The 14211-nt window shown below is 42.3% G+C and overlaps 1 protein-coding gene across 1 annotated transcript in view; it reads left to right on the top strand.

Moving 5' to 3' along the window:
• The window catches only part of LOC308320045 (paralemmin-1-like), a 49462-nt gene that overhangs the window by 4939 nt on the left and 30312 nt on the right, over positions 1-14211 (top strand). The window contains exon 2 of the mRNA XM_080770347.1: positions 12457-12502. Within this exon, the coding sequence (XP_080626473.1) occupies positions 12457-12502 (46 nt within the window). The remainder of the gene's footprint in view (positions 1-12456; positions 12503-14211) is intronic.

Below are 14211 nucleotides of genomic sequence, written 5' to 3'. Positions count from 1 at the left end.
GTTGGTTCGAGTCCAGAAGCTCAGCAAGAGGGCAGATTTATCTCCTGGTTTTCTTTAGCGTTGACAACACACGCACACACACACACACACACACACACACACGCACACACACACACACACACACACACACACACACACACACACACAGATGCACCCGTTACCCCAGGATTCTCTAGCTGGCGGAGCCTGGTCTCCATGGTTACTGCAGGCATTCTTTTGGACGACCCAACACTGTTTTTGTTTTGGGTCCTTTTGAATGAAGACTCTGAGCTTTGTAGAAACACAACCTCAGCACAGTTACACTGCCAACACACGCACGCACGGACGCACACACGCACGTGCACATACACACACACACACACACACACAAAATCAGTCTACAGTTGCTTTAACATGTCACCCATTATGTCAGTGATTTGACCATTGAATACTCCTTTACTATTGGTTGACAGTAATGTCAGTCATGGTAATCTGAAGACTAAAGCTCCACCTCAGCCCGTATAGCAGTTGACCCATAGCCTTGACGACCAACGACCGTGGCATGCGTTAAAATGTAATTTAGATGATTTAGACGGATGTCAGGTTCATCTGTTTACCTGGTATCCCATAGGTTCAATTATGTACAGATTATTATTATTTCTATTATTTCGATAGTACATTGGTCTACATAGTAGGTTGGTCTGATGCTCTGTTCTTGGTTTGCCTGTGATATGGTTTACTGTGATATAGTTTACTGTGATATAGTTTACTTTGATATAGTTCTACACTAGTGTATCTCTGCATTGGATGTCTGTGATGTTTACCTTGTTTACTCTGAATTGCTCTGGATTAAGAGCGTCTGATAACACATGTGTGGTTCCCAAAGTGGGGTCCGGGGACCCCCTAGCCTATAGGGAGTTCCACTCCCTCAAGGACCCTAGGCTAGGGACCCCCTGGAAGGGAGTCCCTGGAAGGGAGTCCATAGCTAAATGATATTTAGGAACCAAATGGACCCTCATGGGTCTGTAACTCACAGAGTGTACAAATGGAACCAAATACTCCATTTGTATTTGTATGTATAGTTTTTACAATACATACATTGGGGTTCCAGAGATGGAAATGGGGGGGGGGGGGGGGCGTAATTCCCGGTCAAATGAAAATGGTTGAGAATCACTGCCAGAGCCGTAAACATCTTCTCTTATGGGGGTCCTGACCTTGGCATAATTATATTCTCTAATGGGGGTCCGTCGGATAATTAGTGTCAATTTGGGGGGTCCTTTCCATGAAAAGGTTTGGGCCGATAAAAGACATGAATGACTACATTGTAATGTCGCTGACCTATAGGAACATTTAACATCACTGGCCTAAGATCATGTGATCCAGGGAAACATGAGGTCATGATGTAGTGATGTAAATAGGTTTTCAATGTAATGAGTCCCAGGGATGCAGGGATGGTCTTTTTAGATGAGTCCCAGGGACATTCTATGAGTCCCACTTCAACGACGTTAGGAGTCATATTTTGCCATCGTTACAAATTGCAGCATTGAACTCCCATTTCATTTTATATGGTTATAATAATGTGGTTATATTCATGTATAGAAAACAGAAGAAGAAATTATTATTATAACTAGAGCTATAGCGAAATAAAACTAGAGAATAAAAAACAGTACAGTAGTACTGTTAACTATAGCAGTAGGTTAACTAATAAAAAACAGTACAGTAGTACTGTTAACTATATAACAGTAGTCCCTTAACTATAAACTGCGTTTTGGTTTTTGCTATTTTTGAAAAATCGAAGACACTTTCAGAATCTGATCTCAGGTCAGAATGGTTTAATAATGACACTTTCAGGATGTAATAGACATTTTTAGAATCTGATCTCAGGTCAGAATGGGTTAATCTCCGTAGTGGTGACCATTCTTCTACAGGAGACATACAGTACATATCTATCTATCTATAAATGGCTGCACCATGTCTCTGTCTCTGTCTGTACGTACGTGCGTACGGCTGTAATGCACGTAACAGCAGAACCGTTCAGTGCCCGGTGTCGAGTCCGTCGGATAGCCGGTTGTCCAGCACCAGCACAAAAGCCGCTGCCCGGGGAGGGCCCTCTGTGACCTGATCACACCCTATATCTCCATATATGGAGTGGGCCTGTTCTGACATCATTCTGACATCTGCATATAGACTCCATATTTGGGCATGCCTGACTGATAACTCCATATATGGGTATATGAAAGGGAACAGATGCATTTCCAACTTGCATCGTTCCAAGTAGGCCAGTGCCCAACGTGCACCACTCTAGTTAACACTAATTTTTGCTAATGACGGTCGTGCGTATACAGTACACGACTTTAGAATCAAAACCACGGGGTACATAATATAAAACCCTTTTTTATAATATGCTACACGTTTCCTATAGTCATAACTCTACGGGGTCCGCCTGCAGTCCCACCTCTTACCACTAGGGCCCAGTGCTTCAACGTTGGAGAGCTGGACTGGGGACTTTCCAACTGAATTCTGGGAATCACAGTTCTCAGATGAAGCCTGTTCCATTATACTGTAGCACAGACAGTGGTTCTCAAACCTTTTTTTAATTTCAAAGACCCCCCATTACTCTGAGAGTGTACTAATGGAACCAAATGGACCCGTATAAGTTACACAATACCCCTAAGGGGGCAATTTGGAACACCCTCAAGGAACCATGAGAGTGACTGGCCGACATGCACTAACGTTAGGGGATATCCGCTCGTAATTCTGACGGCACGTCGTTTTAGGGATGGAGCTCGTTAATTTGTATCGATAACGAGCACCTCGTCGATCAGGCTTATCGAGCCGGGTTCTTATCGAGCCCACTATCGAGCATTTTATTATTATTATTTTGTGGAAAGACGGGAGACGATACATTCTGAACTGAACCAGTATCTTTTATACTAGGGGGCCTTCAAATACAGAACTTTTCTAACGGATGGAAGGCAATTTTTTTTTAACCAATGAAATATTAAAGAATCAATTAACTGGCTAATATGTATCGATACACTTTTAGACCGACGTGTTTGTGCCAGCATGGATGATTATACATTTATTTCTTGACCGCCTATTGTCTTGATTGTTTAAACATGACGTCATGGGCCGCTATATGCTCGATAACAGGCTTGATAAGCCCTATATAAGCTTATTGATAACGGGTATACTCAATAAGCTTGTTATCGGATTTTTTCGGCTCCATCTCTATAGGCACGTTATTAGTCCGACCACGTGGCTTTGCGTGCGGTTAGAGTTAGTAATGGGACCGACTAGTGTCGGGAATAATGACAGTGATCCTATAATATCAACACCCATGACTCTGTTTAACCAGAATGGAACGAGAGATTGCATATCATTGGCAACACCTTTGGTAATGCTTCCGTCAGAATGGAACAGAGATTGCATTAGTATCATTGGCAACACCTCTGGTAATGCTTCCGTCAGAATGGAACAGAGATTGCATTAGTATCATTGGCAACACCTCTGGTAATGCTTCCGTCAGAATGGAACAGAGATTGCATTAGTATCATTGGTAACACCTTTGGTAATGCTTCCGTACAGACAATGCAGCGCCGTAGATGTAACTAAACCATAACTAGACACTTGACAGCTAAAACGTGTGGGGGTGGTTATAGGGTGATTAGATTAGTTATTACTGGTGGAGTTAAAGGTATATTCAGTGATTTCACTCAAAAAAACCGTAGGTTTCGTTTTTGGCTGTGGGACCTAAGCCTTCGTCCAATCAGGATAGAGAGTCAAAAACGAAACCTAAGGTTTTTTGACCCCCAGGGGTTAACTGGGGACAGGGAGGAACTGCTTATATGGTCAGCACACTCTATAGTAGAGAGGATTATCACAACAAAACAAAAAAAATAAGTGATATTTGAATTAAGTGAAATCACTGAATATACCTTTAAGTATACCTATTTGTCGCTCCCATCGTCACACCCACCTCTGGCCAGCTCAAGGTGTTAAAATGTTCTGAATCTTCACAGGGCCTTTTCTCAGACCATTTTCTTTGATGGTCCAAAACCATGCAGTTTCAAACGCTCATATCTCCATATTATTTTCCAAATTTAAATGAACAATACATCATAATATCAAAGCTTACAGTTTACATAATATGTAAAAACACTGGAAAAATGACCACGGCCCCCCCTTGTGTCTCAAACCACATGTATTCGGTCACATTATATATAGCCTAGAAGACATTACACAGTGTATGACTGTATAGCTCAAAGTGCAACAAAACCACGCAGGCTGCTTCACACTTTCACAACTAAGAAATATGAGGGATGTGTTTGTGAACTGTGACTGTAATATTTAGGGGGGTCAGAAGAAGAAAACCGAACAGATGTGTTGTTTGTTTGCTTGCTGTGTGTATACGAGGGCATAGGAAGGGAACGATCATGTGACGGTCATCATGGCTTCAGGACACCAGGCACATGAAAAGACACGTTTGTCTTCAGAAATGTGACCCCCTCCCCAGTCCTCCCAGTCCCCCCCCCCATTCCAGTCCCCCCCCCCCCCCCCCCCCCCAAGATACCCTGCAACACTAGAAGACATTTTACACCAGTGTTTTTTTTCTTCCACCAGTGGTTCTGGGGACCACCAGTGGTCCTTTGAGGCAGTTCCAGGTGGCCCCCATGCAGCTAAATGATGGAGGGTTGGTAACCAAATGGACCCTTTGAATTATGTATTCTTTCAGAGTGAATGTTTGTTTTGAACTCAAATCTTTGCTTCTGGGTGGGGAGGGGGGGGGTCCCCTGGAACTACATATTTTCAGATGGGGGGTCCGCGGATAATTTTTGGGGGCCTTGACATGAAAAAGGTTGAGAACCACTGATTCATAGAAACATGGGTTTTTCAGAAAACTGTCAGGATTTAGAAGACATTTTTTTAGAATCGGTCTCAGGTGGTCTAAATGGGTTGGTAAATGAGGCGCATATAAGGCTCATTTTAATACACGTGTATGCCTAGTTGCCTACACACGATGGATGTTTATGTTTTGGGATATAAAATATATTTTTTTTTATCCCACGATTTTGTAACCCATTTTTCACCCCTGTGTCAATCATCTAATGTGATCCTGGGCTCTACACACCCTCCACCAACCTAGTCCCCATATATGGGGGACAAGGGGAGAGCAACGGACTTGAACTCATGCCTTCCTTCATGCCTGAGTGTCCAAGTTGCTCCTTTTACACCTGACAGGGGGGGAGTTTTCCTGGTTGGACGTCGTAGCGCGTGGCAGGAACACGTTATTCCAACCAGTTCCTTTCCCCTCCATCAGGCGCCCTGGCTGGCCAGGGGGAGGCAGTTTATAGTGACCAGGATTACTGCATGTTTTTTGTGAGGGTACCTATACCCTATAGGCCCTATAGTATAGGGGACACGGGGAGAACATGCAAACTCCACACAGGATATTGGGATATAACGTTTCAAGGTCTTAACGCCAAAGAAAAGTAGACCATAAATTCATAGATCACGTAACTTGGCTTTATTCTTTTAAAGCATGCTTACTGTAAATGCTTCTCTGTAATGGGACAGCTGTTAGTATACGTATACAGTATGTGAGCGTCGCTGTTGGCGACATTTCTGTTATTCGCGGCTGGATCACATATAACTTGAACATTAGCGATGTCTAGTTTGTCAACCTGTGGATATTTAGAACAAAAATAATATATTTCCAACAATATCAGTTTTGTCCTGTTCTTCCAGAGATAAGGTTAAATGAATAATGATACTGCAATGATACTGCACGCCAATGCCACACTGCCGGCAGTATCTACCCGGAAATATGTTTTTGGTGTGGTGTCTTGTCTATAGACTAATCCATGGAGCAGTTCCCTGTAGGCCAGGTGCAGCTAATCAGTACTAAGGTGTAAAGCTGCGCTTTAACCCATTTAGGCCTGACGTCGATTTTGCAAATGCCTTTCTGAAAAACCCATGTTTCCATGTCAGAAAACACCCAAAAATATATGTAATAATTGGCCACTGACCCCCATCTGAAAAATATGTTGTTCCAGGGAGTCAGGGACCCCCGCGGAAACAAAGATTTGAGTTAAAATCATCCGCCCTGAAAGAATATATATTCAAAGATTTCCGCCACATTTTAGCATAGCATAGCACGGCACTCTGTGCCACGCTATGAGCTTGTGTTCTGCTCAAGGCCAGGCTGTCATATTCCGGGAGTTTGTTCCAGATATGTTTGATGTTTTATGGAACATAAGAACGTGAAAACTGAACGCTGCTTCCCCAACGTTTAGTTGTATAGTCGGAGACAGAAAGCAGACCTTTCTGGATATGGTTCATGATATCGCACAAGATCAGAAAGGAATGTACGTTGGCCCCATTCAAGGCTTTATAAACCAACAGTAATATTTCGGGGGAAATAAATATCTTTGACATACAGTGTAAAAGTTTAAGAACCGGAGTGCTATATGATCCACTTTGTTGTATTACATGATTTTCGAGATCCTGCTGAGACGTGCAGTCCTCTCGGTTATGTAAATGTCTGTGTTGTCTGCATAATTATGCTAAGACATCTGGTTTGTTTTCCATAATGTGAGCCAGCACTGGGAGCACGTAGACCTACAGCATGTTGAACAGCAGAGGCCCTAGAATGGGTCCTTGTGGAACTATATGGAACCATCTGCATGTCATTGTTGTCCACTCAGATGTGAATTTACCTACCGTAAGTACTAGTCACTGGCTGTCCTTTAAAAGTGTAGTATGAGGTAATTTGTGTGAAACGAGACGCTTAAGGCCACTACTAATTATATTACCCGCACACCAATCGCAACGCGCCTGTCAAATGTGTCCCCCATACATTTGTGCTTCCCAAAGGAAGTGTAAAGTGCTGCGCTAGAGGCTCCCGGCAGCAGTGTGTGAGCTGTTTGTGATGTTGCCCTACAAAGTGCAGTAACTTGCAGTAGAATTGGCCGACATTGGGTCGAAAAGTGTGTCAGCCAGTGTTGTTTTTGGCAGCACATTTTGATTTTAGTTGTAGTCTTTTGAATAGTTTTCATTTAGTCAATGTTTTAGTGTTAGTCTATAGTTTTAGTCGACTGCATATAGGCTATCATAAGATTTTAGTCGACTAAATCTACAGTTGATTTAGTCGACTAAAATGTATTTTGGCGGGCCTTGATGCCGTCATAATGAATGATTTTACACATGCATGCAACCTGAGTGTAAAATGCCTATTACTGGATCTCTTGTCCACTAGTCCCTTCCTAACATTTTAGTCTGGTTTGACGAAATTGTCAATATATTTAGTCTTACTTTTAGTCATCATAGCTTAGTTTTCATATAGTGAAAAAAAGGTCACGAACATTTTTCGTCATAGTTTTAGTCGACAAATTCTGGTGTCAGACAAATGAGATATTGGCAAATAAGTGATATTACACATTATGTTCTTGAGGTAATTGTTTATAACAAAGGCTCATTTGACCTTTGACAAATGACAAATGAGACTGTGGGCTCCATTTTCGTCACCGCTAAACCCCTTATCCCTAAACTTCTTTTCCTTTTTCCTTTTTTTTTTTTTTTACTATTTTGCAAAACATTTTTGAATAGTTAAAATGGCCAGTCTACAAGCTCACATAAAGTGTCAATGTAGATTGGTTAGTTGAACTATTCAAAAATGTGTTTCAAAATAGTAAAAAAAAAAGAAAAGGCAAAGAAGTTTAGGGATAAGGGGTTTAGCGGTGACAAAAATGGAGCCCGCTGTGTCCAAAAATGTACTTACTGCACTTTTGCTTTGTAGGGCAGCATTGTTTCATGTCAGCTGCTGTGGGTCAAATTTAACCGCCTATAAAGCATTGGATTATGGGATCATGTTTGTACCCTGACTGTGTGTGTGTGTGTGTGTGTGTGTGTGTGTGTGTGTGCGCGTGTGTGTGTGTGTGTGTGTGTGTGTGTGTGTGTGTGTGTGTGTGTGTGTGTGTGTGTGTGTGTGTGACTAGAAAACAAAATTGACAAGTTGCTCGATCTGTCTGCATCTCTGCTTCCTGCTTCCATCCATATCTCTCTCTCTCTCTCTCTCTCTCTCCCCTCTCTCCTCTCTCTCTCTCTCTGTCTCTCTCTCTCTCTCTCTCTCTCTCTCTCTCTCTCTCCCCTCTCTCTCTCCTCTCTCTCTCTCTCTCTCTCTCTCTCTCTCTCTCTCTCTCTCTCTCTCTCTCTCTCTCTCTCTCTCTCTCCCCCCTCTCCTCTCTCTCTCTCTCTCTCTCTCTCTCTCTCTCTCTCTCTCTCTCTCTCTCTCTCTCTCTCTCTCTCTCTCTCTCCCCTCTCTCCTCTCTCTCTCTCTCTCTCTCTCTCTCTCTCTCTCTCTCTCTCTCTCTCTCTCTCTCTCTCTCTCTGTGTCTCTGTGTGTGTCTCTCTATCAGTGGAGGGCCATAGTGCTGACAGAGCCATTTCATTCAGTTCAGCCACAGCCCTGAATTCTGAAAAGTGCACCGTCAGTCAGCCAGCTGCCTCATTAGCATACTGACGACTCTGAGTAATAACAATAATACCAGTTATGATTTTAATACATTATAATGGAGCCTGACGGACATGTCTTCACATTATTTGATTCCGTCGACGATGTACAGCACCAGCAAGTAATATTGTGTAAAATGTCATACAGCGTATATATATATACACACACTGAATCATCGAAATAAAAGCAATAAAAAGGCTTCAAATATTTCAGTTTATTTGCAATGAAGCTAGAATATATGAAATGTATGAAAGTTTCCATTTTTTTTAATATATTCTGGGGGGAAAAATGTTATAACAATTAACAAAATATCTGGCTTTGGCTCTACTCTGTAATTAATTTAATAAAATAAAGATATGTTGTTAATTGTTATTATTAGTCTGTTAAAAATTAAGGCCAATCAGAGACGTGTTGTATCTGTCATCATGTGACACAGTCGTTATGTGACCCTTGACCCTTGAAAATGCTCAGTTCCGTGTGTGTGTGTGTGTGTGTGTGTGTGTGTGTGTGTGCCTGCCTAACAGACACACCCTGTTCTTCTGTGCTGGAATGGCATGTTGAGTATGGGGCACCACACACACACACACACACACACACACACACACACACACACACACACACACACACACACACACACACACACACACACACAGTCACACACACACACACACACACACACACACACACACACACACACACACATAAATACACACAAAACAGTTGCTGTCTGTCTGTCTGTCTGTTTATATTATACAAATTATAAATACACATTAGTGTATATGTTGTATGCACATAGACATGCCAATGCAATGGCAAGTTTTTTATTCACAATAGCACATTTCAACAAGGCAATATAATGTGGGAATCAAAATAGACGTTTCTAGAAGCTTTGTCATTGATCGAAAAAAGAAAAAAAAAGAAAACCCAGGTCGAAATGACCCGCAAATCGACCAATGACAAAGCTTCTAGGAAAACTCGTTGAGTGCATTTTGCGGCCCCTAGATGAGTCACAGAGACTAAATGTTTTCGTGAGCGTTTTACCCATTGCTGGCTGTCTGAATACCAACAAAAAAAAGGTCGTAACATTTTTGCTTATTATTATTGCTTATAGCAGCTTTAATGTCATAATAATAATGGTACAATTTCCGTCTACTCACTCTGTGTGTCATTGGTGGGCTGTGGACAGTTCAGAAACATCATTTGGTATTTAGATTTGTATTAACACGAGAACAATGGTTTCTATGCATTGTAGCATGGCAACTTTCCAGGAATAGAAAGTCTGCAGGTCCCAGTACCTTGCAATTCCCGATTCCCGATGATGTCACTGGTATAGGCAGGATTCTGAATTGTCCACAGACTGAGCAGAAAACAATGGTGCCAATACTGCCATATCATCATGAGCATCATTAGCGAGGACTATATTAATATGAAGATAGTTTGAGTTTGTGTGAGGTCGTCCTTTGACCCAATCAGGACGGGAACCCCTTTTGGTGTTTTATAAGGATTATGTTATACTTCGGATGTTGAAAAATAGCAGATCTACGAGCTCGTAGCGCGGCACCGAGTGCTGCGGTATACGAGCTTGTAGAGCTAATGTAGATCTGCTATTTTTGAGAAATCATGGAAATGTGCCGCAAATCTTTGAATATATATTCAACGTTTTTAACTCGAATCTTTGCCAAATACATTTAATTCTGGCCTGCGGGGCTCCTTGACAAGAAAATAGTTTGAGAACCACTGATCTAGAAACAGAGGTTTTTCAGAAAACTGTCATGATTTAGAAGACAAATGAAGCACATTATAAAAGGACACAATTGCACTCAGTGATGTGAAACACCTACAGTATAGCTTGCTTGTTAACCTTGACTGCAGGTGTATATGATTTTCAAGCCTGATTTATTTACAATGGTGTCTCCGGGCTATGGGATCTACGTGGTCGGAGGAACTCGTGTGACTTACTTCGGTAGCATTTTGGTAAAGCTATATGCACCAATGGTTTATGTTATGTTCACTATAGGGCCGATTCATACTCCTGTTTTACTACCGCTGTTTCGGCGCTGTATGTGCCGAAATTATTTCGCCTCGTCAGAAATTTCCATTAGCACCGAAGAGACGACTTTAGGACGGTACCCGCCCCCCCGAACCTCAAATGACGTCACATTGTAGGCTCTACAGAGCCGAACCGACTTTTATTCGGCTCTAAAATAGGAGTATGAATCGGCCCCTATACAAATGAATATTCCTTTATTATTTTTCCATGTCTTTACAAGAAAGAACAAACGTTTCCAGCCTTCGTCACTGTGATCTTCTGAAACGTCTGTGGAGTACTATAGTTACGGATGGTAAATTCACGTCCGGGACCATGCAGCGCAGGTCAAAAGGTGGCTACTTTTGAGCTCTGTTGACCATGTGTTCGGAGCAGTGTTGATTCCGTTGACTAAAACTAAGACGGAAAATGTTCGTCGACTACCTTTTTCCACTGACGGAAAAGTATGGAAACTACATGAAAACTAAGCTATGATGAATAAAAACTAAGAGTGAATATATTGTCAATTTCGTCAACAAATAAAAACTAGACTAACATGTTAGGAAGGGACTAGTGGACGAGAGATTCAGTGTAAGTCAAATCACACTTGGTTGCATGCTGCAAATAGCAGATCTACAAGCTCACAACGTGTCGCGCTGCGACGCGTTCTGGGCTTGTAGATCGGCTATTTTCAGCAAGTGTATATGTACAGTCATTACGACGGCATCGAGGCCCGCCAAAAGTTGTAGTCGACTAAATCAACTGTATATTTAGTCGACTAAAATCTTATGACATTTAGTCCACTAAAACTAGCCTGTAGTCCACTAAAACTAGCCTTTAGTCCACTAAAACTAGACTAGCACTAAAACACTAAAATGAGACTAAAACAAAATGGAAACTATTCAAGAGACTAATGACTGAAACTAAAATAGAAATGGTGCTGCCAAAAACCACACTGGTTCGGAGGAGGGGGGGATTATCATTTGCCACTGCTATGCGCTAGCAAAGCCTATGGGCTGAGTGAAGCCTGTCGGCGAGGACTGTTGAACGGGAGGAGCAGGACGGAGGCTCTAGTCCTTCTCACTGGCAGGTGGGCCAGTAGGTATAGGGTCCAACAGTGTGTCCTCTCGGTGGGGGCTCCTCACTGGCAGGTGGGCCAGTATAGGGTCCAACAGTGTGTCCTCCCGGTGGGGGCTCCTCAACTGGCAGGTGGGCCAGTATAGAGCGTCGCAGTCCCGCCCCCTTTCATGACGACGCCAGCAGGCCCAGGAGATAATTCACAATGCATTTTTCCCATAGACATTTCAAAACGTATTTATTTAAAGACCTTATAAGCGCCGCACAAACCCAACTCGAGTTGTGACACATCATGACAACAAACACAACATTTTGGACCGAACAAATAATTACAAAGAAGAACAACAAAAAGTGTCGTAACCTGCAGTTTTCTTCTTCTTTCAAATTATTTGTTCGGCCCGAAAAAATGTGTTTGTTGTCATGATTTGTCATGACAAGAGTTGGCTTTGTATACGAGGCTTAAAAGGTCTTTAAATAAATACTTTTTGAAATGTCCATGAGGAGAATGAGAATCATTTCCTGGGCCCTGGTAGGGGGGCGGGACTGCGACGCTCCATAGGTGAGCCAGTATATTGCTTCAACACAGCAATATTTGGGTGGGGTGTTAATTGGACAAAATGACAAAAGACAAAATGGGTCAAAATGGTTGTCTGTTCTGTCAAATTATACAAACAAATAAAAATCAAGTAATCAGTTCACGGCGATTAATCACGGTGCTATGTATTTTAAACTGACTACAATAATAATAATAATACAAACGTATAACTTTCTCTCTCTCTCTCTCTCTCTCTCTCTCTCTCTCTCTCTCTCTCTCTCTCTCTCTCTCTCTCTCTCTCTCTCTCTCTCTCTGTCTGTCTCTCAGGGTGTCTGAAGGCGTGTCACAGCAGGACAGATTACAGGTCCTAGCGGTAAGTCTGCACATAATAGTAATCATGCACTGTACCAGTTTGAATGTAATGTACTGTACTGTACTGTATATACTATCATACAGTATACTGTGGTGTGTCGTGGGGGGTATTCTGGGATGTTACAACTCTGTAGTATATACGGTGTAGATGTTATATAGGACTGGAGGAACCATGTCCTTCAACTTGGCCTACATCATCACAAACATTCCCCACACTGCTCTCTGGGTTGCCATGGTTACGCCTTCACCCCCCTCCCCTCCCCCTCCCTCTTTGTCTCCTTTACTGAGAGAGAGAGAGAGAGAGAGAGAGAGAGAGAGAGAGAGAGAGAGAGAGAGAGAGAGAGAGAGGTCAGCATTGTGTCCTCTGTCAAGGACATGCACACGCACGCACGGCCACGCACGCCCTCACACACGCACACACGCACGGCCACGCACGCACGCACGCACACGGGCCCCTTTTCCACCGGTTGGGAACCGGTTCATTTCGGAACCAGTTTTTAATCCATGCAGCCAGACCTCCAAAATTGGATGTTAATTATGAATTGAGTGGGCAAAACCATACATATATTAAATTGTTTATAGGATTAATATAAGTAAATTAATATATGATAACCCTTCCATGGGAGTAGCTTTTGTATCAAACCTTTCGTAATTTTCACATACTTTAGTCCTATACGTGATATAGGTAAATAGGAAAAAACATTAACTAAATAGTATGGTTATCAGCATCAAACGTCCCCAGTTGATTTCTTACACGAAGACAATGATGCATTGTATTGCACATTTTCTGAAATTGTACATTTACATATGCAAATTAGGCATTATGTAGGAAAAATATGCAAAAGAATTGAGAAATTGAAAATACCAGTACTGTGAAAGGGTTATCATATATCAATTGACATATTGACAATTTAATATACATAGGTATGGTTTTGCCCACTCAATTCATAATTAACGTCCAATTTTGGAGGTCTGGCTCATGGACTAAAAACTGGTTCTGGACTGAACCGGTTCCCAGCCGGTGGGAAAGGGCTCCAACAGAGAGGGTGGCTCTGTTCTGTGCTGTGATTGGTTGACGGACGGATGTGACATCATCAGTCCTCCTCAGACACAATATCAGATCTACAATGTCAGCTGTTTTGTTTTACTCGCATCCCCAGCATTTATCATTCAGGAGGGGAATGTTGGCCAAAGAAAATAGAAGATCTACAAGTTCACAGTGCAGTGTCCACGATAGGGACACTATAGGTTCACTTACAGTATACTTCCTGGACTACATTGTCTCAGTATCCACAAGGAGGAGCAGTGCACCAAAGCATTATGGGAATTGTAGTCCATAGGAAGTGAGCCCAGTGTCCATGCTAAAATATCTACAACCACATATTACACACATCAAACCCCCAGGAAAATCTTCAAAAAATATTTTTTTTTTGCGAAAAGGGTGAATGAAGTCCTTACGGACGTGTAACTCTGAGAGTGTACTTAATGGAACCATATAGCCTTTATGTTGTAGCACTGTGTGGATAGATACTGTAGACAGGCTCTGTGCTTAAGGGGAGGGCAAAAACATTCCCGAGATTCCTTGCGAAGGACCGCGGAAGCATGAGTGTGCGTCACAGAGTGCATGTTCGGGTCTGATAAGTCCACTCTTCCGGTGTACCAGTGTAAATTCTAAAGCCAACGAACTGCAGGAGCCAATGAGGCATCTAT

Source organism: Protomyctophum bolini (genome assembly GCF_963924005.1).
Source record: "Protomyctophum bolini genome assembly, chromosome: 8".
NCBI lineage: Eukaryota > Metazoa > Chordata > Actinopteri > Myctophiformes > Myctophidae > Protomyctophum > Protomyctophum bolini.
The sequence above is the reverse complement of the archived record's forward strand: the minus strand, read 5'-3'. Positions and strand labels throughout refer to the sequence as shown.